At 41.2% G+C, this 27,959-nt stretch overlaps 2 protein-coding genes across 7 annotated transcripts in view; one reads left to right on the top strand and one right to left on the bottom strand.

Annotated features, from left to right (window-relative positions):
• Positions 1-4,625, top strand: part of GPR89A (G protein-coupled receptor 89A) — a 48,238-nt gene extending 43,613 nt beyond the window's left edge. For 4 of the 5 annotated variants that reach the window (XM_065905517.1, XM_065905522.1, XM_065905544.1 and 1 more), the window contains 3 exons: positions 607-696; positions 3,113-3,178; positions 3,310-4,625. In XM_065905517.1, coding sequence (XP_065761589.1) covers positions 607-696; positions 3,113-3,178; positions 3,310-3,516 — 363 coding nt within the window. In that variant the 3' untranslated portion in view covers positions 3,517-4,625. Of the gene's footprint in view, positions 1-606; positions 697-3,112; positions 3,179-3,282 lie in introns of all 5 variants that reach the window. The other variant, XM_065905537.1, reaches the window with a different exon arrangement.
• Positions 4,626-4,974: 349 nt separating this feature from the next.
• PDZK1 (PDZ domain containing 1) overlaps positions 4,975-27,959 on the bottom strand; it is a 37,345-nt gene continuing 14,360 nt past the window's right edge. For both annotated transcript variants that reach the window (XM_065905508.1, XM_065905501.1), the window contains exons 2-10: positions 25,147-25,215; positions 20,216-20,427; positions 19,230-19,476; positions 17,153-17,289; positions 16,112-16,307; positions 13,956-14,152; positions 7,604-7,825; positions 6,611-6,907; positions 4,975-5,174 (exon numbers count right to left, since the gene is read on the bottom strand). In XM_065905508.1, coding sequence (XP_065761580.1) covers positions 5,121-5,174; positions 6,611-6,907; positions 7,604-7,825; positions 13,956-14,152; positions 16,112-16,307; positions 17,153-17,289; positions 19,230-19,476; positions 20,216-20,425 — 1,560 coding nt within the window. In that variant the 5' untranslated portion in view covers positions 20,426-20,427; positions 25,147-25,215 and the 3' untranslated portion in view covers positions 4,975-5,120. The remainder of the gene's footprint in view (positions 5,175-6,610; positions 6,908-7,603; positions 7,826-13,955; positions 14,153-16,111; positions 16,308-17,152; positions 17,290-19,229; positions 19,477-20,215; positions 20,428-25,146; positions 25,216-27,959) is intronic.

Genomic DNA, 27,959 nt, shown 5'->3' with positions numbered 1-27,959 from the left:
TATATATGTGTTCCATCTGTAACTCATCTACACACCACTCCACATTTCATAAATCTGAATAACATCTCTCAGATGTTGGCAATACAGCTCCCCTCTGATGCTTTTCGGCCTTGAATCAAACACAGGGTATCACAGCTGCCTGTCACTCTGAAGTAATCCAAGAGACAGAAAAGGTATCATCCTGTGATTCAAATAAAGGTCAACTACTTCCTAGACCATAGCTGAAAATGTCTACATACTCTTTTATTATTTAAGTTTTGGGTGATCAGAGAACTGTCATTCACAAATATTAAACATTATCAGGCTGCTATTTAGTTTCCTTTTAATTCGTGCTTTTTACTTGAAGCTATGTTATTTGCTTTGTGTTTCTTCTGATTTATTAGTATTTTCATCACTTCACTGCATTTGCTGTCTTCTGTCCTTAAGTTTTAGGTCTGCTAATTAAGATACCCACTGAAGTCTTTGTATACATGTTTTTATTGCCACTTACTTACTAATGAAGTTCCCTCTCACAGTCGCTTAAGTGATAATAATGTATCGTCTTAGCTTTCCCATCTCTCTGAACAGAGATTTAACAAATATTTTTTCTTCCTCTTGTCTTGACAGGTGAAGTTCTGGTCCCAACACATTTCCTTCATTCTGGTTGGAATAATCATAGTCACATCTATCAGAGGACTGCTGATCACTCTTACCAAGGTAGGTTGTATCACAGAGTTGAAAAGTACTTAATTACATGTGGCACTGTGAAATAACTTTACCTAATTAAGATTTCTGCCTTCTGAGATCTTAAACAACAACTATAAATTTGTAAAAGACATGCCACAGAATAAAAGAAAAAGTTAGACTAGCACATAAATTGATGATAATGTATTTACATCATACACCAGGCAGATAAGTGCAGTTACCAAAGGTCATAGGATGAGATCAAAGTATGTTTCATTCACTGATGTGTCACCAGCGTCTAGAACAGAAACTGGTGCAGGTAGACACTGAGCAGCAGACAGTTGGAATGAATAAAGGAGGTGGTATTTGAGGTGAGATGAATAACTGGGAGAGTCACTTGTAAAGAGAATATGGAAGCAGGAGAAGCTGAGTGTTGGGCTGTTTTCTGATCAACATAGGAAGGTTTCATGGAACTGGAAGGTAAATTCTCTGGTAGAAGAGGTGGGATTTCAAAATCCAAGAGCTGTTGAAATGAAAGCAGCAAAGAGATTGGGAGGGGGAAAGGGCTCTGCAAGCATTCAGCACAATTTTAGAATTCAGCACAACTTCAGGAACCCAGAAACAATTACAGGGGCTTGGAGTGGTCTGGTGTAATTTGCTTTAATGTTATATAATGATGCTAAAATCATACGTATCACATGGTTTCTGGTAAGTAGGAATCTTTTCACATTATAATACTTAAAACCACCAACTTACCCATATCAGTTCAGTTCAGTTGCTAATTCCTGCCTGACTCATTACAACCCCATGGAGTGCAGCACACCAGGCTTCCCTGTCTTTCACTATCTCCTGGAATCTGCTCAGATTCATGTCCATTGAGTCAGTGATGTCATCCAACCATCTCGTTCTCTGTCGCCCCCTTCTCCTGCCCTCAGTCTTCCCCAGCATCAGGGTCTTCTCTAATGAGTCGGCTCTTCGCATCAAGTGGCCAAAGTATCGGAGCTTCAGTTTCAGCATCGGTCCTTCCAGTGAATATTCAGGAATGATTTTGCTTAGGATTGACTGGTTTGATCTCCTTGCAGTCCAAGGGACTCTCAAGAGTCTTCTCCAACACCACAGTTCAAAAGCGTCAATTCTTCAGTGCTCAGCTTTCTTTATGGTCCCACTCTCACATCCATATATCACTATTGGAAAAACCATAGCTTTGACTAGATGAACCTTTTTAGGCAAAGTAATGTCTCTGCTTTTTAATATGCTGTCTAGGTTGGTCATAACTTTTCTTCCTAGGAGGAAGCGTCTTTTAATTTCATGGCTGCAGCCACTCTCTGCAGTGATTTTGGATCTTGTTTCCATTGTTTCCCCATCTATTTGCCATGAAGTGATGGGACTGGATGCCATGGCCTTAGTTTTTTGAATGTTGAGTTTTAAGCCAGTTTTTTCACTCTCCTCTTCCACTTTCATCAAGAGGCTCTTTCGTTCCTCTTTCTGCCATAAGGATGGTGTCATCTGCATATCTGAGGTGATTGACATTTCTCCCGGCAATCTTGATTCCAGCTTGTGTTTCATCCAGCCCAGCGTTTCTCATGATGTCCTCTGCATATAAGTTAAATAAGCAGGGTGACAATATACAGCCTTGATGTACTCCTTTCCCGATTTGGACCCAGTGTCTTTTTCCATGTTTAGGTGTAACTGTTGCTTCTTGACCTGCATATAGATTTCTTAGGAGGCAGGTAGTGTTCTGGTATTCCCATCTCTTGAAGAATTTTCCACAGTTTGGTGTAATCCACACAGTCAAAGGCTTTGGTGTAGGCAATAAATCAGATGTTTTTCTGGAACTCTCTTGCTTTTTCTATGATCCGACAGATGTTGGCAATTTGATCTCTGGTTCCTCTGTGTTTTCTAAATCCAGCTTGAACATTTGGAAGTTCTTGGTTCACATGGAGAATTTTGAGCACTACTTTGCTGGCATGTGAGATGAGTGCAACTGTCCAGTAGTCTGAGCATCCTTTGGTATTGCCTTTCTTTGGGATTGGAATGAAAACTGACCTTTTTCAGTCCTGTGGCCACTGCTGAGTTTTCCAAATTTGCTGGCATATTGAGTGCAGCACTTTAATAGCATCATCTTTTAGAATTTAAAATAGCTTAACTGGAATTCCATAACCTCCACTAGCTTTGTTCATAGTGATGCTTCCTTCAAAGCATCACTAGTAATGATGCTACTAATTTGTAGTGATATTTTCCCATACTTACCCATATGGGAAAACTGTAAGTGGATCCTTTGAGGGCAGCCTGTTTAAATGTCTTATTTATAGCCTTAATCTTATGAACAGTTCTATACAAGATGGTGGCATGGAAAAAACACTTTTATTTACATGTTAACTATACTAAATGTTTTTGACACAGGAATCTAGAAGTACTGTATAATCATCTCTCCTCCCTTTCTTGACAGTTCTTTTATGCCATCTCCAGCAGTAAGTCCTCCAATGTCATTGTCCTGCTATTAGCACAGATAATGGTAAGTTTCATGAACTAGCTTTATGTCTAGAGCCGTAAAATACCAGAAATGTTTCATACTTTTTAATATTTTAACAATTTCCTTTGTCTGTCACTGCATTCAAGCCCCTTCTGGATTCATTTGACCTATAGGGCATGTACTTCGTCTCATCTGTGCTGCTGATCCGAATGAGCATGCCTCTGGAGTACCGCACCATCATCACCGAAGTCCTTGGAGAGCTGCAATTCAACTTCTATCACCGTTGGTTTGATGTCATCTTCCTGGTCAGTGCTCTCTCCAGCATACTTTTCCTCTATCTGGCCCACAAACAGGCACCAGAGAAGCATATGGCACCTTGAACTCATGCCTATTACAGACTGCTACAGGCCAGTGGTGTCAGAATTTGGATATAAGAGGGAAAAACTGGAGGGGCCAGGGCCTAACATTTTTAAAACAACACAGTGCTGTGGTAACATATTCTACCTGCAGCTTACGCCTTCGTCCTCAGATGACACTGTAATCATGAGTAGCTTCAGTTTCTCGTTTATATGAGAGAGAGAAGTAACTCAAGCTAGCACTCAGCCAAGAGTACCCTGTTTGGTTTGAGGCTGGTGGAGTATGCCAGGTGGTGGGGCTAAAAGGAGCCAAGAAACTAAAGGGAGAAAATACACTGGAACTCTGGGGTAAGAGAAATGTAAGGTAGCTGCTTAAACACATGAGATTCTGTTTAATCAAGGATCCCATGGAGGAGGTTATGACTTTCCCTTGAGATTGACTATCATTAAAAGCAGAGATTGTTAACACTTGGGCCTTACTGTCATTCTATCAGGGATAGCTTGGTATCATGCTTGTGTGATCTAAGTCAGTGTCCCAGCCCTCCTCCCCATCCCCTTCCCCCTTCAAATAACCAAAAGTTCATCTATGCTGGGGAAGGAGTGGTATGCAACTGAAATAGAGTGTATCAAGAAAGACTGCAGAGTATGACATTATTCTTGATTTCCTTTCAACTTATTTCAATCCCTGGGTTGGGAAGATTCCCTGGAGAAGGGAAAGGCTACCCACTCCAGTATTCTGGCCTGGGGAATTCCACAGACTGTATAGTCCATAGGGTCACAAAGAGTCGGACACAACTGAGCAACTTTCACTTTCACTTTAAACTAGTAATATTTAAGAGTGAATTACTCTAAAGTCACTGGTGATATTTCATTTTTTCTTTTCATCTGACATTTGTGGGGTTGTGGGGTAAAACAATGAATAACTTAACTGGAATAGGTCACTTTCCTATCCTAGGACTCAGTCTTCATCTGTAATAGGAAGCTTTTGGAAAATTTGTAGGACACTCAGAAATGCAATTTAAGAAAATTTTGAGTTTTATTACCAGGAAGTCTCTCTTTGTTACTGAGATCTTATTCTGAGTTTTGTTGTGTTGGGGGTTTCTAGAGGCAAAATGAAGGTTAAAACATAAAAAGTTTACCAGAAACAAAAGCACTATTAAGGTTCTATCAGCCAACAGGGAAAATTCAAGCATACTCAAAAGGCATTTTTAATGCATTTATTTCAGCAACAACAACAACAATAGCATGGTTTTAATAGGCTTATCTGCTCAGATACCTTAATTAGCAGTTCTCACATATACAGATTTATGAATCATCTTTGGTGCTCTGGGAACCTATAGAAGAAATAACATCAAACAGAGAAGAGCAGTTAAGTTGAAGGTTGAAAGAGATCTCATGAAAAGCATCTGGCTCGTATATTAACTTTTCCTAAGTTGGCCATAAATAAGCTTTCTGCAGTAGCCACCCCTGAGACAGATGACAGCAGAAGACAATCACATGTGATGAACTGGTTTCCAAGGAGTTCTTCTCTAACAAAGACAGTAAACGGATGTCAGCTCATTCCTTGGGAAAGGATTCCTATTAAATACCCAGAAACAGCTGTCAGCCAAAGCCAGTGCTTGTTCTCTTCACATCTGTGTGTCTTCAGAATTGGAAGAAGAATGAGAGGCTGTACTGTGGGCCTGTGCAAAAGAAAACAGAGATGTGTAAGTGATAAGAGTGTGAACTTAAGGAGATGGATGGTCTGTTTTAGATTTGCACCTCTTGAGTCAGGAAGAGTCACTCACTAGAAGCTTGGTGACCAGAATTCTGCACTTGGCTTCATTTCCAGCTTGCTGTTCGACCCTGACACATTCCTTTTAATATCTATATATATATACATATTTCTTTTCTATAAACTAGTATAGTACTATAATTGACTTTCTATAGAGTTATTATAGAATTTTTTTAAAGACATCTAGAATACTTTCTGTGAAACAATATAGGAAACAAGGTCAATGGCAACATGTATGCTATGGTCTGCATGTTTGTATCTCCCCAAAGTGCAGAGGTTGAAATCTTATTTCCCAAGGTGATGAGGAGGTGATTAGGTCAGGAGGGCGAGCTCTCATGACTCAGATTAGGCCTTTATAAGTGGCCTCCCAGAATTCCTTAGCTCCTTCTACCATATGAAGGCAAGCCAGAAGTCTGCAGTCTGCAACCCGGAAGAGGGCCTTCACTAGACCTGAATCTGCCAGTGCCGTGATCTTGGGGTTCTGAGCCTCCGCAACTGTGAGAAATAAATGTTTGTTGTATATAAGACACCAAGTCTATGGTATTTTCTTTAGCAGCCCAAACAGACTAAGGTAGCTTATATTCATTAAAAATGAGTATTTGCTTTTTAGATTACGAATCTACAGAAATAATGTAATGAAAAAAATGTAAAACTTTTATTTAGAGTCTTGGCTTTGTCATACGTTTCCTTTATGAACTTGGATAGTTTACTTTTGGACCTCAAGTTCATCTATGAAGAGAAATTGAGACTTGTCAAGGAATTTATCGAAATGAAATACAAACAGAATAATGTTTATTCTTCCCCAGTAATGAAACTTGAATACCTGCCAGTTATTTTAAAAAGAATTTTGTCTCTAACCACCACCATTCATTTTCATGCTCACCATGAACCAGCACTGTTCAAAGACTTTAACAGTCTTAATATATCCTGATAACAATCCTACAAATTATCTTTGTTTTATAGGTGGGGAAACTGAGACACAGAGAATAAATCCATTGTTTTCAGTTACTTGTTACCCAAGGCTGGTAAATTACCCAGCCTATTACCCAAGAGTGATAAATGGCAATTCCAGAATTTGTATGTAAATAGTCTGATTTGGGTTCTTCTGGTGTTTTCATTGTAATTTTGATAAGTTACTGTCAACTCCATGCTATGAAAAATAAGTTTATTCTTAAACTACCTCCTCTCACCCACGGTAACTGAATTTGCTAGTTCTCTTTACACTGTAATTTTCTAGTGTTTTAGGAGAACTGTAGATACAAGCGTAGATACATGGTGCACTTGTTAAGGACTTTACCGTACTCTGGTTAGTTAAATCACTAAAAGCAATGTGTCACCACTCACTCGTTCTCGTTCTTCTGCCGAGTGTGAGTCTTGCTCTGATTCTTCCAGCCTTCCTTCATCAGGATCAGGGTCGTCATCCAGCGGATCAGCCATGGAGGAAACAATAGGGATTTTCTTAGCCTGGAAATAATCATAGGCCTTCTTTCCACAGACTAAGAGTATGATAGTCTTGCCACTGCTCTGGATTCTGTCCACCACCTTCTCATAGGGCTCATCCAGCATGTTTACTCCGTTCACCTCAATGATGACGTCCTCATCCTCCAGCCCAGCCAGGTCAGCAGGGCCGCCCTTCTGCACCTGTAAGCAGAGTTCTGAGTTACCACTTCCAAACAGAGACCACAGAGTGTTAGACTAGCAGTTCTGCAGAGGAGAGATGAGGGCTTTGAGAATTTATTCTCAGTCATGTTGAGAATACAGACATTTCTCCTTGAGGTACAGAAGTTTAAAATGGTGCCCTAATGCTTTCTGCTTATGAAAGCTACAATTTCATAAGTGCTACTCAAAAGAATAGTGTTCACAGTGGTTGAATATCCTATTGTATATCTTTCATATGGTGCTTTCCAGGGTGAAGGCATTAGATTCCATAGGTCCCCCGTCTTCATTCCCAACTTGAGAGCTACAGAGATAGTCTTCTACCTGTCAGTATCTGCAGGGTAATGGCATTATGCCAGACACACAGAAGCAAACAAGTATTACTCCCAGACAAGAGTTGTTAGTAGTGACTGTCAACTACAGTCATGTCAACTCACTCTGTTTATTTGATTTGAAATGTGTAAAGAGACACACAGATGTTTCAGAAACAAATGATGTGAACTTTGATGTACTCATAGCTATCTTAAAGGGTATGAGACCAGTATTTACTTGAACCCAAGTGAGACACTCAGTGTAGGCCTTTGGTGTAATCTTTTTACTGAGCCATTAGTGAGTGGGAGGAACTGAGACTCTCCTTACTGTGGCTGTATTCACTGGGCTGCTGGAACCAGCTCACCATACCTCTTTGACGAATGAGCCTGGTTGACCCCGAACCGCGTTTAAGTGAAAGCCATAGCCATCTTCACCTCTAGCCAGCCTGCAGAGTTTAGGCTTATGATCTACTTCCTCTGTAGTTTCTGGGCTTGAGACCTCCAGAGGAGCAGGAGTAGGAGCTGGAGCCTCCTTGACAGAACCATTAGGCAGCTCTTGGCTTTGATAGTAGAAAAATGGAGAAAAGCCAGCCTTTTGAAAATAAAGTGGAAAAAAACATTAATGATAAGTATGAGAATTTACACTTTATTAAATGTGCTGGTTTAATTTATAAGGTATCCACTATGTTACACTCCTCTTCCAGATACATCTGGTTGTGGGCTGTAAAATATCTCTACTACCCCAAACAGAAAAGGTATAAAGGAAGATTGAGCTTAGTTACAGAATAATGAGCATAAACAAACATACATACATTTGTGTAAGCAAATGTACATACACATAAAATAAAAGCAGTATAGAATGTTGTACAAGGATCCAAATCTAACAGAACTGCTAGTGTATTCTGATTCCATGATAGTGAGCAAGTCACTGAACAAATTGTCAGCAGTCTCCCTATTGGGAGATTATGAGACATTGAGTGACTTGCCCAATACCTCATGCAGAGGAGGTTCACTTGGCCCTTTCCCTCAGTAAGATGGTCTTCAGAACTGTTCAGTGCCCCTCAAACACATTAGAGAAAGTGAAATATAAGATGATATTTTTGTCACTATTTGAATTACAGTGATCATTTGGGGGAGTGGGTAGAGGAAGTTGGCAATCACACAGTCACATATGGTAACAAAAGTCAATTCCAGTCATTTACTACTTGCTTCTCCCATTCCCCGCACCAGTCCTGTCTGTTGTTCTCTATTTTACTATTTGCTGCTATAACCATTAGCTGACACTCTGCTATGCTAGACTCCTTTTTTTTTTTTTTTTAAGCTTTTTATTTTGCATTGAAGTATAGCCGGTTAACAATGTTGGGAGAGTTTCAGGTGGACAGCAGAGGAACTTAGCCCTACATATACATGTATCCATTCTCTCCCAAACTCCCTCCCATCCAGACTCCTCACTATCTTTAAATACTTCTAAACCATCTCAACTCCCAGACTGTCCATGTGAAGAAGGCAGTGATGGTCTTAAATATAAAAAGGCAGAGAAACAGGAAACATAGGACTAGTTTTTGTTACAGAATGAAGAGTTTAGCTGACTGTGGGTTTTAGTTAAGAGACTTTTTAGTTGTATATTTTATATACCTGTATATTTGGATATGGTAAGATTTTGGGTCAGCAGTTTAATTACTGCCCACAGGTGTGCAGGACATTTGTTAGGCAGTGAGTAGAAAATCAAGCAATTGAAGCTAAGCCTGGCTGACCCCGAACCGCGTTTAAGTGAAAGCCATAGCCATCTTCACCTTTAGCCAGCCTGCAGAGTCTAGGTTTATGATCTCCTACTTCTTCTTGTTCAACAACCTGACTAAAACTGGATTTGGGGTCCTAGTATCATCTGTTTTACCCCAAGACCACATCTTCCTTTCTAAACAAGAGTAGCACCAACACAGGACTTCCCTGATGATACAGTGGATACGAATCCTGCCAATGCAGGGGACATGGGCTTGATCCCTAGTCTGGGAAGATCCTGCCTGCCTCTGGGCAACTAAACCTGTTGATCACAACTACTCAAGTCTGTGCCCTCTAGAGTCCCCAAGCTGCAGCTACTGAAGCCCGTGTGCTACACCTGTGCTCCACAACAAGAGAGGCCACCACAATGAGAAGCCCGCACACAACTAGAGAAAGTTCTCTCGAAGCAACAAAGACCCAGCACAACCGAAAATAAATTTTTTTTAAAAAGAGTAGCACCAGCACAGAACCTCCTACTTACCCAATTCAATGAACCTCAAATCTTTCAATGCTATACTTGCAAATCTTCCCACATTTCTTTCTCTTTAAAATGTGGAAAATTGTCAGAGTGACTCATCACATGCGAAAATACTTCTGCTATCACTACAGATCAACTGTATCTGACAATAGCAGCTAGTCTTGAGGCAGAGGACGGTAATGAGTCTTTACTCATCTTCATTCAAATATTTGGGTGTCTGGTATGTGCCAAGAACTGGTCTAAGTGTTTTGTTTTAGTCACTGATATATATATATCAAAGATCCAACCATCATGCACCTACCCATCTATGGAACTTACTTTGGGAGAGAAGAGGGAGGAAGAGGATGGAGACAGGCATCTTTTTAGATCCAATTTCTCTCATACTAATCAAAACATTAAAATTATAGTTAAGTCACTCTGTCATAAGATTAGGAGGCATTGAAAAGGACTTGGGACTTCCCAGGTGGTGCTAGTGGTAGAGAACCTGCCTGCCAGCACAGGAGACACAGAAGACTCAGGATTGATCCCTCGGTTGGGAAGATGCCTTGGAGGAGGAAATGGCAACTCACTCATTTTCTTGACTGGAAAATACCATGAACAGAAGATCCTGGCAGGCTACAGTCCGTCATGGGGTTGCAAAGAGGCGGATGCTTCAGCAAGCACACAAGCAAGCATGCATGAAGAGGACTTGATGCCTGAATTCCCTTTACAGCAGCTACTGCAGTGACCTTCTGACTTGTTTGATTTTTTTCCTCCAGCTGGGAGCTCCCCACTCTGCAGAGCTTGTTCCTGGTAGCTTTGGTTGTCTTTAAGCCAAAAGCTAGCTCCTTATGCCTTCTCTATTTGGTGAAGCTGTGCCCCATAGGACACCTCAAAAATAAGTCTACTTCCCACATGTAGTAGCCTTTCAAATTCGTGTGTGTGTGTGTGTGTGTTATTTGTTTTAAATCCATTTATCTGTCAATGGACACTTGGGTTGATTCCATCTTTTGACTCTTGTGACTTGATTTGTGGCCTAACACATGGTCTGTTCTGGAGACTATCCCATGTGCAGTTGAGAACGTGTATTATATTGTTGGGTAGAATGTTCTCTGTATGACTGTTAGATCTAACTGGTTTGCATTGTTCAAGTACTCTAGTTCCTTACTTCTGTCTGATTGTTCTATCCAGTGTTGAGAATGGGCTATTGAAGTCTCCAACTATTATTGTAGAATTGTATTTTCTTTTCAGTTTCATCAATTTTTGCTTCATGTATCTTCCCAGCTCTAACAATGTATAATTGACAGTTACAGTTGTATATGTTTGAGGTGTACACATCATGATTTGCTAGACATATACATTGTGAAATCATTACCATGATCAAGTTAATTAACACAGATCCATTACCTTACATAGTTACCATTTAGCCTTTTAAATTCTTGACAATATGTTTTCCTTTCTTCCCTAAAACCTATGGTTATTCAAACTAAATATTCACATAATGTCTTACAAAACCTATTCCCTGGTTACCTTTCTTGACACTGGCCTAAAGTGAGGTTGTCAGGACTGGACACATTGTTGATTAACTCATTTAACGCTTAATAACCACCATTCGCCATAGATACACCCACCTTACAAGGAAGGAAACAGGCACAGGGAGGGTAATTTACCCAAAATTACATTACTGGTAATTTCAGGTGTAGTCTGGTCAACTCAGAACAGTAATACTATCATCTTCAAAAGCCAAATGTCAATTAATGTAACTTTAAATTGAGTTTTTTGGGTAGGGGCAGCTACTTAGAATGTCATCAAGTTTTCTGCACTTTTTTCTATAGTCATCAGTTCAGGCCTCACCATTTGGTATTTATACAATTTACTTTTAAGTTAGTTTAGTACTTGGAATATATTCCTGATTAAACTTTAAACTTACTAGTTTTTATTCTTCTATCTTGACTAGATATTTTAAATATTAGTCTCTAGTAACTATTCATCAACACATTAAGTCATCTGTATGACTTAAGTCTTTCCCATTCTGTTGTTTTCCTCTAACTCTTTGCATTGATTGCTGAGGAAGGCTTTCTTATCTCTCCTTGTACTCTTGGAACTCTGCATTCAAATAGGAATATCTTTCCTTTTCTCCTTTGCTTTTCGCTTCTCTTCTTTTCATAGTTATTTGTAAGACCTCCTCAGACAGCCATTTTGCTTTTTTGCATTTCTTTTTCATGGGGATGATCTTGATCCCTGTCTCCTGTACAATGTCACGAACCTCTGTCCATAGTTCATCAGGATCATCGAAAAAGCAAGAGAGTTCCAGAAAAACATCTATTTCTGCTTTATTGACTATGCCAAAGCCTTTGACTGTGTGGATCACAATAAACTGTGGAAAATTCTAAAAGAGATGGGAATACCAGACCACCTGACCTGCCTCTTGAGAAACCTCTATGCAGGTCAGGAAGCAACAGTTAGAACTGGACATGGAACAACAGACTGGTTCCAAATAGGAAAAGGAGTACATCAAGGCTGTATGTTGTCACCCTGCTTACTTAACTTATATGCAGAGTACATCATGAGAAACGCTGGGCTGGATGAAGCACAAGCTGGAATCAAGATTGCTGGGAGAAGTATCAATAACCTCAGATTTGCAAATGACACCACCCTTATGGCAGAAATTGAAGAGGAACTAAAAAGCCTCTTGATGAAAGTGAAAGAGGAGAGTGAAAAACTTGGCTTAAAGTTCAACATTCAGAAAACTAAGATCATGGCATCTGGTCCCATCACTTCATGGGAAATAGATGGGGAAACAGTGGAAACAGTGTCAAACTTTATTTTGGGGGGCTCCAAGATCACTGCAGATGGTGACTGCAGCCATGAAATTAAAAGACTCTTACTCCTTGGAAGGAAAGTTATGACCAACCTAGACAGCATATTAAAAAGCAGAGACATTACTTTGCCAACAAAGGTCCGTCTGGTCAAGGCTATGGTTTTTCCAGTGGTCATGTATGGATGTGAGAGTTGGACTGTGAAGAAAGCTGAGTGCCGAAAAATTGATGCTTTTGAATTGTGGTGTTGGAGAAGACTCTTGAGCATCCCTTGGACTGCAAGGAGATCCAACCAGTCCATCCTAAAGGAGATCAGTCCTAGGTGTTCATTGGAAGGACTGATACTAAAGCTGAAACTCCAGTACTTGGGCCACCTCATGCGAAGAGTTGACTCATTGGAAAAGATCCTGATGCTGGGAGGGATTGGGGGCAGGAGGAGAAGGGGATGACAGAGGATGAGATGGCTGAATGCATCACCGACTCTATGGACATGAGTTTGAGTAGACTCCAGGAGTTGGTAATGGACAGGGAGGCCTGGCGTGCAGTGATTCATGGGGTCGCAAAGAGTCAGACACGACTGAACGACTGAACTGAACTGAACTGTTGACTTAAGTATATTAAATAGGTTTTCCATGTCTCCATTCACATTTAATAATATACTAGCTTAGGAACAAACAGCATGCTATTAGACATCTGTTTGGGTTGACATTTGGTCCAGTATCAAGTACTCTTAGGTATGGTGGTTCAACTAGCTAAAAACCCATTAATTTTTCTATCATCCAGTTCACTCTTTAGTCTTCTTTACACAAATGTCTTGAAATGTCTATTCAAAATGTGCTGGGAGGGAGTATGGCATAATAAATTAAAACTTGCTTTCAAATACTGACTTCAGTCTTTGATAAAATGGGTTATTTTAGCCAATCACTTAGTCTGTCTAAGCTTCAGGTTTTTTTTAATCTGAAGGAGGCTAATTCTACCACCCAAAATATTCCTCCCTCTATATCATTTATATACCTTTGGATGCTTCTATTGTATATCACATAGAACAAGTTCATCTTTGTTCATTTTTGTGACCAACACCCAACAAGACAGATGACACTTTAGAAGGCCCCCGAATGTCTGCTAAGCTAGAGTGAACCTCAATTCTTGTGATAAAAGTGTTATAAAAAACCTTAAAATATGCAGACAATAGGTATTGTGACTAAAAGATAAAAGGAAATAAGATTAGTTTGACACAGCTTGGTCTTGATGAATCTGTTTCTACTCCCTTGCTAAGGGTTTATAAACTAATAATCCCTTATAGGCTTTTACATGGGATTGATAGACCACATTGGTCTATAGGTTAAAATCCAGTCATTCTCTATTTGGGAAAGTTAGGACTACATCTGCTTATTTCCAGGCTATTTTTCATAGATTTTTCCCAGGTCACCAAGAGAAATTCTGCAGTTATATTTGCAAATTCTTTCAAAAATCTTATTTCCAAGGACTTAAACCTCATGAACCCATCACATTCTCTTATCTACCAATTTGAGCTTCAGTGCAGCCTTAATGATGATTGTTATGCCTCTTCCAGTATGAAGATCAAAGTGATAACTTAACCAAAATTTGAGGGCATGAGTGAATGGACCCAACCTTAATTCATGAATATGTGACCTTGTATTACTTACCAGTTTATATATGTTGTCTGTCTCTTTGTCTACCACCAATAGAGAGGTCTGATCTCCACCCTTTCTAATCATTTCCACCACACTGTCATGATCAAGGGACTCCACAGACTTGCCATTGACAGCAACAACCAGGTCATTGTTCTTCAAGCCAGCCTTTTCTGCTGGACTTTTGGAATCTATGTCCTTGATGATTTGACCTACCCTCGCCAAAAAAAAAATTAAATAAAATTTAAATAAAATTATCAGAAAGATCCCTAGAATACAAATGGAGGGATTTCTTCTGGGGCCTAAAACCCTTATAAAATAGGTATAAAAGGCATGCTGAGTACAACTCCTGTCCTTCCCACTAGGATATCTATACGCATCCTATCCACCTCGATCTTTGCTCAGAACTCATTCCAGGAATAAACACAAGAAATGAGGTTCACTCTAGCTTAGCAGACATTCAGGGGCCTTCTAAAATGTCATCTACCTTGTTGGGTGTTGAGTCTTCAGGAATTGAACCATCTTCACTAGAAGCCTTCAGATCTCTCACTTTTTTTTTTTTTTTTTTTTGCCCCTCATTCAGTTTTAACAAGCTCCAATTTCGCTTTTCCAGCTAGTTGCTTGGCATCTCTTGGTCACCTGTTAGTGGGAGCGCCATCCTCCTGTCACTGACACGTAGCATGATTCGTCCTTAGCATGCACTCCCTGTGTCTAATCAGCCAAGTCCTTCAGTGCTACCTTAATATTTTTGCACATCTCTTCTGGAGCCCTAGTTCTTCTGCCTGAAATGCAGTTTGTATTCCTGCCTTGAATTCTTCCTAAACTGCTACCTTATCAGTTGCTCTCCCCTCCTTGTTTGCCTTCTCCAGTACAGACCTGCCTACACGTTCATCTTGATGCAACGTCTGAGCAAGTCATTCCCCAGCACAACAGCATGAGTGTGAGCTTTGAAACTAAATAGACCTAATTTTGATTCTAGCTGTACTAGAACTATTTGACCATGTAAAAATTGTTGTATCTTCTTCAAGTCCCCAATTTCAGCAATTCTTGCAAAATTATTAGGAGTAATTGAGATGTGTAAAGCCCCCAAGCCAATGTAGGCTTAATTTTTCTTCTCTCTCACACTGAGAGAGAATAACTCCCCACTAACTCTGGAAGTAAGTCTAAACTCCTCACCATGTACTCATAGTCCATCATATGTCTCCTCAACTGACCTTTCTAACTTGATTTTCTGTGCTGTACTTTAAATGGCCATCAAACTGAGCCTGTGTCTTCTTGCTTTATTCACACAATCCTATCTTCATGGATTGGACTTACTTGTCTCTACCCCATCAGCTTGCCCAAATTCTATTCATACTACAAAGCCAGAGTTCAAGTACTACCTTTACTATGAGGCCTCCCAATACCTTTTTAGTGAGAAAAACTTGCTCCAACATTGAATTTCCATAGTATCTTAACTGCCCTGTTTTAAGATGTTTCTCACCATCTACCTTCAGTTATGGACATATGTGTCTTATCTCCTCTAGTAAATAGGGGTCTTCTTGACTGAAGAATTCTCATTGCATTCATTTGATATTCTCAAAGATCCTGAGGATGTTTTTATACCATATGAGCCAAACTAATGTTTCATAAATTAATGTAAATATATATGATGGAAAGAAAATGGCAACTTCTGGGTGAATAACGGTTTTCATGGCCTGAACCTACATTGTTTTTTCCTGATGTATTCAGCTTGTGTAGGAGGACCTTAATTCTTACTGAATTACAGGGAATCAGAAAGACTCCTGGTTCTATTCATGTCCCAAATCCCCACCCACACCCCTGCCTCAGATCTAGTGGTGTGTTGGCGCTGTCTCAAACCAGCTCATGAGAATACTTCTCAACTTTGCATTCTGTGACAGCATGTTGTAGCTTGAAATCAGACATAGTGGGAGTATTTACACAACGAAACAACACATGCTACAGATTAGGGCTTTTTTTTTTTCTCCCAGAGAGCCAATTTACTAGCATGCTACTGCTCAGATCCAAAATTCTGCCTTATAATTCTGCTATGAAAACCTAAGGATACTCTGATGGGGGGGCTGTGGGGGCCTAATGGAACTCTGGAGTCACACTGGGATGAAGAATTGGATGGTTACACTGCCAAGTTTTCTGCTCTTCAAGTGCCTTACCTTTCTGTTCTGGGCTTTCCCTCAGGTAGAAACCATAGCCATTGCTTCCCTTCTTCATTTCTACTACACGGGGCTGGCAGGGTAGCAGTTTCAGACTGGCTGTTTCTCTCTTGACTTTTATCTTCTGCTCGCTATGGTGCTTGTCAGTTTCCTTGTCCACAAGCAGGAACATGATGCGGCTTCCAGACTTCTTCACCTGCAACAACACTCACAGGTGAGGACCACCATCAGTCTCCAAGAAAGATGCTGGGAAATAGAAAAGTTTCTGTGTTGAGGCACACAGTCTATAGATTAAACAGGATATATGGGGTGTAAGTCCTGAACTTAAGCTGTAATACTGTTTTGTACTACTTCACTGGTATTTATTTATCTTCCCTTATACAGTTGTTTCTCCCTTTGTTAAGTATGTCACCCACACAGATGCTAACTGAACCCAAGTGAAAGCTGGAATTCAGAAAACCCAAAAAGGTAGTTAGGTGAAGACTAGGAAAGGAATTTGGAAAAGAAAGTAAAGGTCTACTTTGAAATATCATTCTACCAAGAAAAGATAAAGTTGGTCAATTTTCAAGGTTCTATATGACCCCAAAGGAAAACCTCTGAGTGTTTTTCATGCATCGTGGAATCATGCTGGGGCATAAGATTTGGGGTATAACACATCAAATACTCCCCATATGTAACTCAAGATTCATCACCCACACTGGTCATCTTCCAGCTTGTATTAAAACACTTTAGTAACATTGGTTCAACATCGAATTTATTACAAGTTTAGAGAGTGATTCCAGTCAATTACACATAAGATCCAGAAGATAATGGTTCTTTAGAACACTTTTCAAAACAACATGAAACTAGCAAAGGCCTCATTCCAAAACCCTGTGTTAACACTGCTTACACCACTAATGAGTCTGTTTGCTGTTAATACAAAGGTTTAGCTTCCCGTTTTCATAGTCTTCCCATCATAAACTACCATTCCTGTCTTCCTGTTGCTTCCGATGAGAGCAGAGTGAAAGTTAAGGGTGAGAAAAGTACTCCTTTGAGGTATACCTTTTCAACTACCTCCTCATGGCTGGCATCCTCTACATTCTCTCCATTCACTTCAATCAAGTGGTCATCAACCAGGACTCCAGCTTTCATAGCCACACCTTGAGGTTTTATATCAGTCATGTACACTCCGTTTTTACCTGAAGGAGAGTAGGGGGTACACAAGTGTCACAACTCCATTACACTGAAAGTCTAACAGCAAAGGGTTTTCTCCCAATAATATAAAACTAGAACTTCGCATTTTAGGGCTAACTCAAATAGACTTTGATACAGAAGGACAATTAGAACTCATAGCACAAACTTGACACAGCCATTACTCAGTTGGTTTTCATTGATTTGAATAGGATTTCTGAGCCCAATTAAGTACACAGAAAGAATCTCAAGTGGCACTGGCCTCTTGAACCAGAAAGTAGCAAATCATGCCCACTCTGCATCACTGGGTCATACTCCCTCTCCTTTGCATTCGTAGAATTAGATGGCATCTGCTCTGTTCTGTCCAACTACCACATCCCAGTGGACTGAATGAATCTCACTGATGCAGGCTAAAGAAAACAGGCACAGGAAGAGAGGAAAGCATACACACTCATGGTCAGTCTGGATTAGCAGGTAGTATGATTTAGGTGCTTAGAGAAATGCTATCAGTTCTTTCAAGATATTAATATTTCAGCCTAGGCAAAGGGTACCTTCATTATGACTACATAAACCATTTGTAAAGAATAATAATAGTTTAAACTCTGCTTCCTTAAATACTTGGCATTTCTCCTGTTACCTTTTTATGTTTGTCATGAAGAAAACATTTTCTTCATAAAGCTAATTTAAACTTTTCACCACGGACATTACACAGAGGCCAAATGAATAGAGTCTGAACTGCAATTTCTTTTTTTCTTTCCTTCTTTTCTTTTTTTTTACCATATTACTGATAATAAACCTCTGAGAAATGCCAAGCTTCCCTTGACCACCTATATCACTGTGTTTTAACAACTGACAAACTCAAGAGATATCTCTTATAGCTAGTTTATTTCTCTTGCTAACAGGTTAAATAAGCCTTAGAAACCATGTTTAGTATTGGTCCACTCGTTCCAAGCCAAGCCTTAGTTGCTCAGTCATGTCCGACTCTTTGCAATCCCATGGGCTATGTATAGCCTACCAGGCTCCTCTGTCCATGGAATTCTCTAGGCAAGAATACTGGAGTGGGTTGCCATTTCCTTCTCCAGCGGATCTTCCCAACCCAGGGATCAAACATACATCCCTTACATCTCCTGCACTGGCAGGCAGGTTCTTTACCAATAGAGCCACCTAGGAAGCTCTTTATCACTTAACCAAATTATGACCCGCCACCAGTGACTCTCTAGTACAGAAAGAACAGGGAAGGAGCAACGTTAGAGGTGGAACCAAAACCCTAATTCAGCTATGGTTCCAACCTCAATCCCAGTGAAACCATTAGAAAACCACGGTCAACTGTTCATGGGTCAGCCTGCAACTCTGAAATTCTAGGAACAGAACTTCTAATACTTTCTGATGGTTGGGGTTTCTCAAATCACTGTACCTCTCAGCTAGAAGTCAGGGAGATATCTCAGAGCATAGCCACAGCTGAGGGTACTATCTTGATGCCACAGGAGGGTGGGGATCTTGGCTGTGCCTGCGGCAACTGTAACAGCAGCTGATACATAAATAGGTGTGCAAGGATTTTTTGAATAAGTGACCACCTGGACACTCAGAGATGAAAAGAGATATCATTCTAATTCAAAAGTAGTTCACGGAGAACCTCCTTTTTCTTGTCTCTTATTCTCCATTCTCTCCTCCATCTTTACCCCCAAAGAAGCATCAACCCTCTAACCCTCTGGCCTCGAGGGCTCAGCTTAACAAACACAGGGAGACAGGAGTGCCCAGTGTCCCTCCACAGTGCTGTTGTCCAACATCCTGATCCCTCTTTGCACAACTGTACAAAGGAAGGGCCAGGGAGAGAGAGGCTGCTGTTGAATCTCCATAGCAATTGACGAGTTAGTCAACGAAGTCATTAACAGATACCAGTCTCTCTCTTCCAGAAAGCTGTTTGTCCCTGCCCCACCTTCAAGCTCACCTTGGACAGTTTTCAGAGAGAAGCCATAGCTACCCCCCTCCTTCACTAGGTAGCAGAGCCGTGGCTGCGTCCACATCTGTGCTCCTCCGTTCATCACAGAGGGCGGCTTCTTATCGTTCAAACTCGACTCCTGACTTTGACCCAATGCTTTCAAGTCTACTTGCTTTTTCATGGCTTTCTCATAGGAATCCCCATCCAGAACTAGTAAAGTCACTGAATTCCCACTCTTTCTGACCAGATCCACAACCTAAGAGGAAGAAAGAAAAAGATTAACTTTAACCAATAACCCTCTATCAACCACCAGGGTTGTGGGTTTGAGAGCAGTGCTCACCATCTGACTCTGGAGATTCTATCAACTGACCCCTGACATTCGAGTAGTCAGTAGATCATCCCCCAGCCATCTCCACCTGGGCCCCACCAAGATCCAGGAACAGATTAGGCTGGGAGCACCACTGGACTCTATAGAGTGCAGCCCAAGCCCAGCCCAGGGAACTTCTACTAGGACTGGTCTTCTCCCGGGATGAAGCACAGCATGTCCTGAGTCTACAGAGACAGCATAGGACAGTGAAAGAGCACCCACTTAGAGGCAGATAGAATTGGGGTGAGGTCAGACACTGCCATATGTTCACTGTGTGAACACATTAGCAAGCTAAGGTATCTGAGCTTCCACTTCCTCGACTGTCAAATGGTACCTCACAGGTTGTGCCAAGGATTTAACAAAATAATTAATGTGAAATTGCTTAGCATAGCCCCGGTCACATAGCAAATATGCAATGCACATTAGACCTGACACTATTCAAACCTAGGAATAACTTTTACAGTTCTTGGTTAATCATAGGAGAGTTGATTAGCTGGCAGAGTAGAGCTGTAAAGATGTCCTGCCCTACCAGTGGCAGCCAGGAAGGCTCCACTAACACCCAGAACTAAAATCATCAGAGATATAGGGGCTAAAGAGATCCTTCAAGAACTCCAAATGTCCCACTTACCTGCATATGCTCTTCCTTGTCCACGAAGACACCATTGATCCTAAGAACTCTGTCTCCATCCTGGAGACCCGCCTTCTCTGCTGGGCTACCCTTCTCAATCACCCGGACCAGGTGGCCGTCAGTGTCCTTCTCAATTCGCAGGAAGAAGCCATAGCTTTTCCCTTCCTGTTTGGTTAGCTTACATTCTCGGGGGTGGAAGATGGAGGCCATTTCTGTGATGAAAAGCGAATGCGTAAATCCTCGAGAAAGAGTCTAACTGGGGTGAGAAATCTGTACTCCATCTCCTATACATCTTTTCTTCTAATCACACCAGCTCCCAGCTGTTCAGGTAGCAACATTTGGGGTATGGGAGGTCACCTTCCAGGACTTGGTAGTGATTTCCAAATCTGTTCCTCCCCAAAGATGACCTTTCACTTGAGTTTCAGACCCATATATTCTGCTAGGTACTGACACAGATGCTTCAATTTGAGTAGTTCCAAAACCAAATTCCCTTTTGTCCCTTGACCAAAAGAAATTAGTTCCAAATATATTACTTAAAGTTTTTAAGAAAATCCAAGTCCACTTTCATTTAAATATCTGAAGGGCTTGCCAAGTTCAAGGCGTTGAAGATAAATCTGTGACAAGACAAATCTATACTTTTCCTCTCATGTCAGAGAGAACATGTTTTTACAGAAACATGTGGTGAATGATCTTCTAGGGAAGAACAGAGTGATGAGGGAGAACATAACGGAGTCTTGGGAGCAAGGAATGGGGTGGGAAGAATAAAGTACGGCTTCCTAGAGAAATGGCTTTTCCAAGACCTGAAAAATTAGAGTGGTGAGATGGGACAAGTTAAGGAAGACCTCAAACAATTAAAAATCAGAGAAGCCAGACCTAAGAGCTGACATGACACATTGGAAACAGAAAAGTAGTTTCCAGGACCGTGAAGTTCTAGTCAGAGAGGAATAGGGATTCCCCCACAGAGGAGGGTTCCCACTGCCGGGTCAGATTTATCCCTCCTGAAGCCCCTTCTTTTTCCACCCACCTTGCTACTTCTTTCGCCCCATTGTAGGAACGAGGTCCTGGGCCACAGGATGAGGAAAGGAAAAGAGTAAAAGCTTGGAGCCCTGTCACCCAGTCATTAAGTGTAAGATTCCTGCCAGGCACAGGAAGCTATATTAACTATCCTGTGATAAACCTTAAAGGAAGATAATGTGAAAAATATGTATAAGTGAATCACTTTGCTTTACAGCAGAAAGAACACAAAGTTGTATATCAACTATACATCAATAAAATTTTTAAAAAAAATTTCCGGCCAGGGGTTCCCAACCCCTCCTGCTGGAAGCAATTTTTTCCATAGGGGATTGAGAACAGAGGCCAGAACTGCTGGTGTGTGTAAAGCAGAGGCTAGACTCTGCTGGGTCAACTGCCTGCCGGGCAAACCCTCATGTTCCCCTCATCACAGCTCCCCACCAGTAACTCGGAATAAACCATTCGTCTCTCCTGGAAGGACAGGAGCAGAAAACTGCACAGGGGTGGGGAGGGTGAATAGGCTCCCTACAAGCCACGCATGGTCCAGATGGCCATCTCTGACCTCCGTGCCCACAGAGACACACAGTACACGTGGGGCAGAAAGCCTCCCATGGCCTGACCCCGTGGCTACTTCACTTGGTCTCTGCAGAGTCTGGCAGACAAGCCACCAGGGGCGTGGATGACTAAGCAGCCAAGGAAACAAGAAACAGTGTTTCAAGTAATGTCTTACCAGGGCCTGACAAGAACCTAAGGCTGAGTTCACCCCACTGAGGACCAAGGGCAGAGAAAAGTGAAGACACAATCACCAAGGTTGCCACCCACACTTGGGAGAGTGTTAACTGCTCTACTGTATCAGGACCAGCCACCAGGAAGATGCTGCTTTGGGGGGAACGGGGGGAAGTAGGCAGTTAGGGGAGAAGAGGGAAGCACCAGAGTGGGGCTTCTCACACAGAGGCATCTGTGTGTGGTCCTTCTGACTCTGACCTTTGGCTTCTCTTTCTGCTGATCATCTATCCACAAGCATCGATTCCATTTTCCAACTTTAATCCACATCTATGTCCAAACCTACTCCTAGATTCCTATCAGCTCTCAATTTCATAGGCCTGAAAACTCTTGAAGGAAAAAAGGGAAATCCCTCTGAAATTTGGAGGTAATTATAGAGACTCTTCATCCAAATCCTACAAAATTCTAAACATGTCCTTTTAATTATTCAAAATAAAGACCATTAGATATTTTCATCAAGAGATGAGGCTGAAAAAAAAAGAGAGAGAGATGAGGCTGTTTATAATCATCATATGAATGCTCATTCCTAAAGTTGTTTGTTTAAACAATAAATGCTGGAGAGGGTGCAGAGAAAAGGCAACCCTCTTACACTGTTGGTGGGAATGCAAACTAGTACAGCCACTATGGAGAACAGTGTGGAGATTCGTTAAAAAACTGGAAATAGAACTGCCATACAACCCAGCAATCCCACTGCTGGGCATACACACCAAGGAAAGCAGAATTGAAAGAGACATGTGTACCCCAATGTTCATCGCAGCACTGTTTACAATAGCTAGGACATGGAAGCAACCTAGATGTCCATCGGCAGACAAATGGATAAGAAAGCTGTGGTACATATACACAATGGAATGTTACTCAGCTATTAAAAGGAATGCATTTGAATCAGTTCTAATGAGGTAGATGAAACTGGAGCCTATTATACAGAGTGAAGTAAGTCAGAAAGAAAAACACCAATACAGTATTTTAATACATATATATGGAATTTAGAAAGATGGTAACGATGACCCTATATGCAAGACAGCAAGAGAGACCAGATGTAAATAACAGACTTCTGGACTCTGTGGGAGAAGGTAAGGTGGGATGATTTGAGAGAATAGCATTGAAACATGTATATTATCATATGTGAAATAGATCGCCAGTCCAGATTCGATGCATGAGACAGGATGCTCAGGGCTGGTGCACTGGGATGACCCTGAGAGATGGGATGGGGAGGGAGGTGGGAGGGGGGTTCAGAATGGCTGATTCATGTCAATGTATGGTAAAACCACTACAATATTGTAAAGTAATTAGCCTCCAATTAAAATAAATTAATTTTTTAAAAAGTAATAAAGTTGTTGTTTAGTCATTAAGTCGTGTCCAACTCTTTGTGACCCCCTGGACTGTAGCCCATCAGGTTCCTCTGTCCATGGGATTTCCCAGGCAAGAATACTGGAGTGGGTTGCCTTTTCCTTCTCCAGGGGATCTTCCCAACCCAGGGATCAAACCGGAGTCTCCTGCATTGCAGGCAGATCTTTACCACTAAGCCATCAGGGAATCCACGCATTTCTAAGGTCAGTTCAGTTCAGTCGCTCTGTCATGTCCGACTCTTTGCGACCCCATGAATCACATCACGCCAGGCCTCCCTGTCCATCACCAACTCCCAGAGTTTACTCAAACTCATGTCCATAGAGTCGGTGATGCCATCCAGCCATCTCATTCTCTGTCGTCCCCTTCTTCTCCTGCCCCTAATCCCTCCCACCATCAGGGTCTTTTCCAATGAGTCAACTCTTCGCATGAGGTGGCCCAAGTACTGGAGTTTCAGCTTCAACATCAGTCCTTCCAATGAACACCCAGGACTGATCTCCTTTAGGATGGACTGGTTGGATCTCCTTGCAGTCCAAGGGACGCTCAAGAGTCTTCTCCAACACCACAGTTCAAAAGCATCAATTCTTCGGCGCTCAGCTTTCTTCACAGTCCAACTCTCACATCCATACATGACCACTGGAAAAACCATAGCCTTGACTAGACGGACCTTTGTTGGCAAAGTAATGTCTCTGCTTTTTAATATGCTGTCTAGGTTGGTTATAAATTTCCTTCCAAGGAGTAAGTATTTTTTAATTTCATGGCTGCAATCACCATCTGCAGTGATCTTGGAACCCCAAAAAATAATAAGGTACCCACCCATAAAATTCAGCCATCTCACACTCTGCAGTGGCAACCACAGGGTCTTACTCTCAAGGATGGAAAGTGAAACCTCCTTGATAGCAGGACAGTCTAGTGTTTGGGGAGAGGAGAAGAGCAAAACTTTTCTGTATCTAAATAGAGACCTGAAAGTCTGAAATAAAAGGAAACACAAATGCATTTCTGGGCAAAATTTCAAGTTGTTTTGTTTATTTCAAGTTTCAAACAGCCAGAGAATAATCACTCAGATCTGCACTTATGTCTTTGAAGGGTCAGGTGTTCAAGGTCAGAGTGTCTTTTCAACATCTATGGTTGAAGCCCAGAGAATTAGAGCCAGTTCACAATGATGAAAATACTGATAGAAACACTACCACATTGATGGGGAAACAGCCACTGCTCCAAGCCCCAGGTTACATCCTTCCACCCTGTTTGCCTTCCCCACAATTCAACCACTAAAGGATTAATGCTGGTGCCCACCTCAAATTGATGAAATATTTAACACTTTCAATTGTATCAGTGCAGAAAGCCAATCAAACCTTCAAAGCCTGGACTTACATAGAGCCCTAAAACTGTTTGTCTCCTTTGCCATCTTGTATAGAGATGGTTCAGCTAGGAGTCAAGAGGACTGGGCTCTGGTACAGATCAGTCCTTGTGGGTCTAGTCCACGTCCTGGTGTTACACTGGCCCCTAAAGCAGGGCTGGAATCCGTCACTTTAGCAAGACTGTCACTGCTCCATGATGAGGATGCCTGGGACTCTGGAACCTGGGGCTGAGCTAGGAAGGACCTTTGTATTTAAGAATGCTGTTTCCTCAAATATCATATATTAATGTATATATATGGAATCTAGAAGAATGGTACTAATGAACCTGGTTGTAGGGCAGCAGTGGAGACACAAACATAGAGAACAGACTTGTCATGGTGGGGGAAGGAGAGGGCGGGAAGAATTGAGAGCGTAGCACTAAAACACATCCATTACCATATGTAGAGCAGATCCCGTGGGAGTTTGCGAATGACTCAGGGAGCTCAGCCTGGGGCTCGGTGACACCTGGAAGAGAGGGACAGGGTCAGGGGTGGGAGGGAGACTCAGGAGGGAAGGGATATATGTATACCTGTGGTTGATTCATGTTGATGTATGACAGAAACCAACACAACAGTATAAAGCAATTCTTCCCTAATTAAGAAATAAATTTTTTAAAATACTGTTTCCTGTTTCTTCCTCCTTTTCTTGCAAATCAAAACCACAGTGAGATATCACCTCACATTCATCAGAATGGCTGTCATCAAAAGGACCACAACTAACAAGTGTTGATGAGTATGTGGAGAAAAGGAAACCCTCATACACTTGTTGGTGGGAATGTAAATGGGTGCATGGAAGACAGTACAAAGATTCCTCAAAAAATTAAAAATAGAATTATCATATGACCCAGCAATTCCACTCCTAGGTATATATCCAAAGAAAGTGAACACTAATTTGAAAAGATACACACCCCAATGTTCATAGCACTATTAATTACAATAGCCAAGATAATAGAAGCAACCCAAGTGTCCATGGACAGATGAATGTATAAAGAAGATGTGGTACATATATACAATGGAAAACTACTTAGCCACAAAAAAGAATGAAATGTTGCAACAACATGGCTGGACCTGAAGGGTTCTGTGCTTCGTGAAATAAATCAGACAGAGAAAGACAAATACTATATATTATCACTTATATGTGGAATCTAAAAAATAAAATGTATATAACAAAACAAAAATAGACTCAGATATTAAAAACAAACTAGTAGTTACCAGTGGTGGGAGGGAAGGGGAGAGGGGCAAGACATGGGTCAGAGATTAAGAGATACAAACTACTGTGAATAAAATAAATTAGCTACAAGCATATATTGTACAGCACAGGGAATATAGCCAATATTTTATAATAACTTTAAGTGGAGTATGTATGTGCTCAGTTGCTCAGTCATGTCTGACTCTTTGAGACCCCATGGACTGTAGCCCACCAGGCTCCTCCATCCATGGAATTCCCCAGGCAAGAAATACTAGAGTGGATTACCATTTCCTCCTCCGTTAAATGGAGTATAGTCTATAAAAATTTTGAATCAGTATGTTGTACATCTGAAACAGAATAGTGTAACTCATTATACTTCAATGTTTAAAAATTAAAAACAAGTGAAGGTAATGATTTTTAAAAAACAAAAAAACAAGATCCTGTTTCTTTAGCCCCCACCCCCATCTTCCACTTCCTGAGAATACAGGGATCAGAACCCTATGGTAGATAGATATGTAATTAATGAAGGCCCATAGATTTCTACAACATCATATGAGCAATCTGAAACTGGAGTCCATCAAACCCTCAGTCAGCTTTATTCCCCAGTTTAAATAGCCAAAATAAAATACTGGAAATGAAAGAAAGCTCTAACCATTTCTGAGCTCTGAGAAGAGTCAATTCTTGGCAATAAAGTTGCTTGTCTGTGGGAAGGAGAACAAAGTGCCAGCTGGTAGGTAGGAAAGACTCCAGGTATGAGCCAAAGAGATTTTTTAAAATCAAACTTAATTATTAATCGAAACTTTAGACCCTACCTTCTAAAAGGATTAGATCATTGCTACCAGGAAAGGGAATAATATGTCCCTGGTCAAGGAGAAAATGCAGGTACATCTTAGAAGTTAGGGAGGAGGGCAGGTAGGACCTATGAAGGTGGCCAGAGAAAGGACTGAAGCCACCATGTGATTTTCCACAGGAGAGAAATGTCTGGTAGGATCCAGGAGACTCTTCCAAGGCCAAGGCAGGCAAAGGTCTCCCAGGTCCATCAACATGGGCTCATACCCAGTCCCGGGGGACACCCACCCTCCCAGCAGGGCTGAGTGGACCACAAGTCTGAGCAGGAGCTGCTCCTGAGAGGATCATGACCACAAAAGTGAGACTTAACCGCCAGAAGGGTTCAGCTTAGCTGGCCAAGGCTAGGAGGAAGCCTCATTTTCCCCTCGGTTCGTGTGTTTGGGTCTAGAACCTGCAGGACTTCCCCCAACAAGGCTAGTTTGTGAAAATAGTGAGATTCCATTTTAACTGATTCCCAGGTCAGTGGGATCCCCAGCAGTGAAGCGCCACTGCCTTGTCACTGGCACCTCAAAAAGCCCTCTGTTCCATGATAGTTGCTGTAAGTGGAAAGGTCCAATTAAAAAATACCATGGGCAGAAATGCTCCTAAGCCCCCCACTTCCACTCAGTGCAGGGGAGGACTAGAAGTGAGGGGATTTTAAAGGTACTTAGTTTATCAAAATCCCTTGTCTCCTGAGAAATATTTGAGCATCTCAAGATCAGTGGGAACCTGACAAGAACACAAAGCATCTCCCAAAACCAAAGGGAACACAGGGTTTTCCAAACTACTTCCTGCTCTAAAGCAGCTCTTTAACTCCTATTAGTTTCCAGGTGTTATTTTATGAAAGAAAAACAGAAACAGACTCACAGATCTTGAAATCAAACTTTTGGTTACAAAGAAGGAAAATGAGGGAAAGTGATGAATGAGGAGATTGGGACTGACAGATACACACTACTATATATAAATATATATACATATTTATATAAAATAGATAACTAATAAGGACCTACCGTATAGCACAAGGAATTCCACTCAATATTTTGTAATAACCTATATGGGAAAATAATGTGTATATTATATATATATATAAAATAATGAATGGATATATTATATACTTTATATGTATATAAACAGATATGTGTATTATATATACATGTATATAAGATTCACTTTGCTATACACCTGAAACAAAC

Source organism: Muntiacus reevesi, chromosome 1 (genome assembly GCF_963930625.1).
Source record: "Muntiacus reevesi chromosome 1, mMunRee1.1, whole genome shotgun sequence".
Lineage (NCBI taxonomy): Eukaryota > Metazoa > Chordata > Mammalia > Artiodactyla > Cervidae > Muntiacus > Muntiacus reevesi.
The sequence above is the reverse complement of the archived record's forward strand: the minus strand, read 5'-3'. Positions and strand labels throughout refer to the sequence as shown.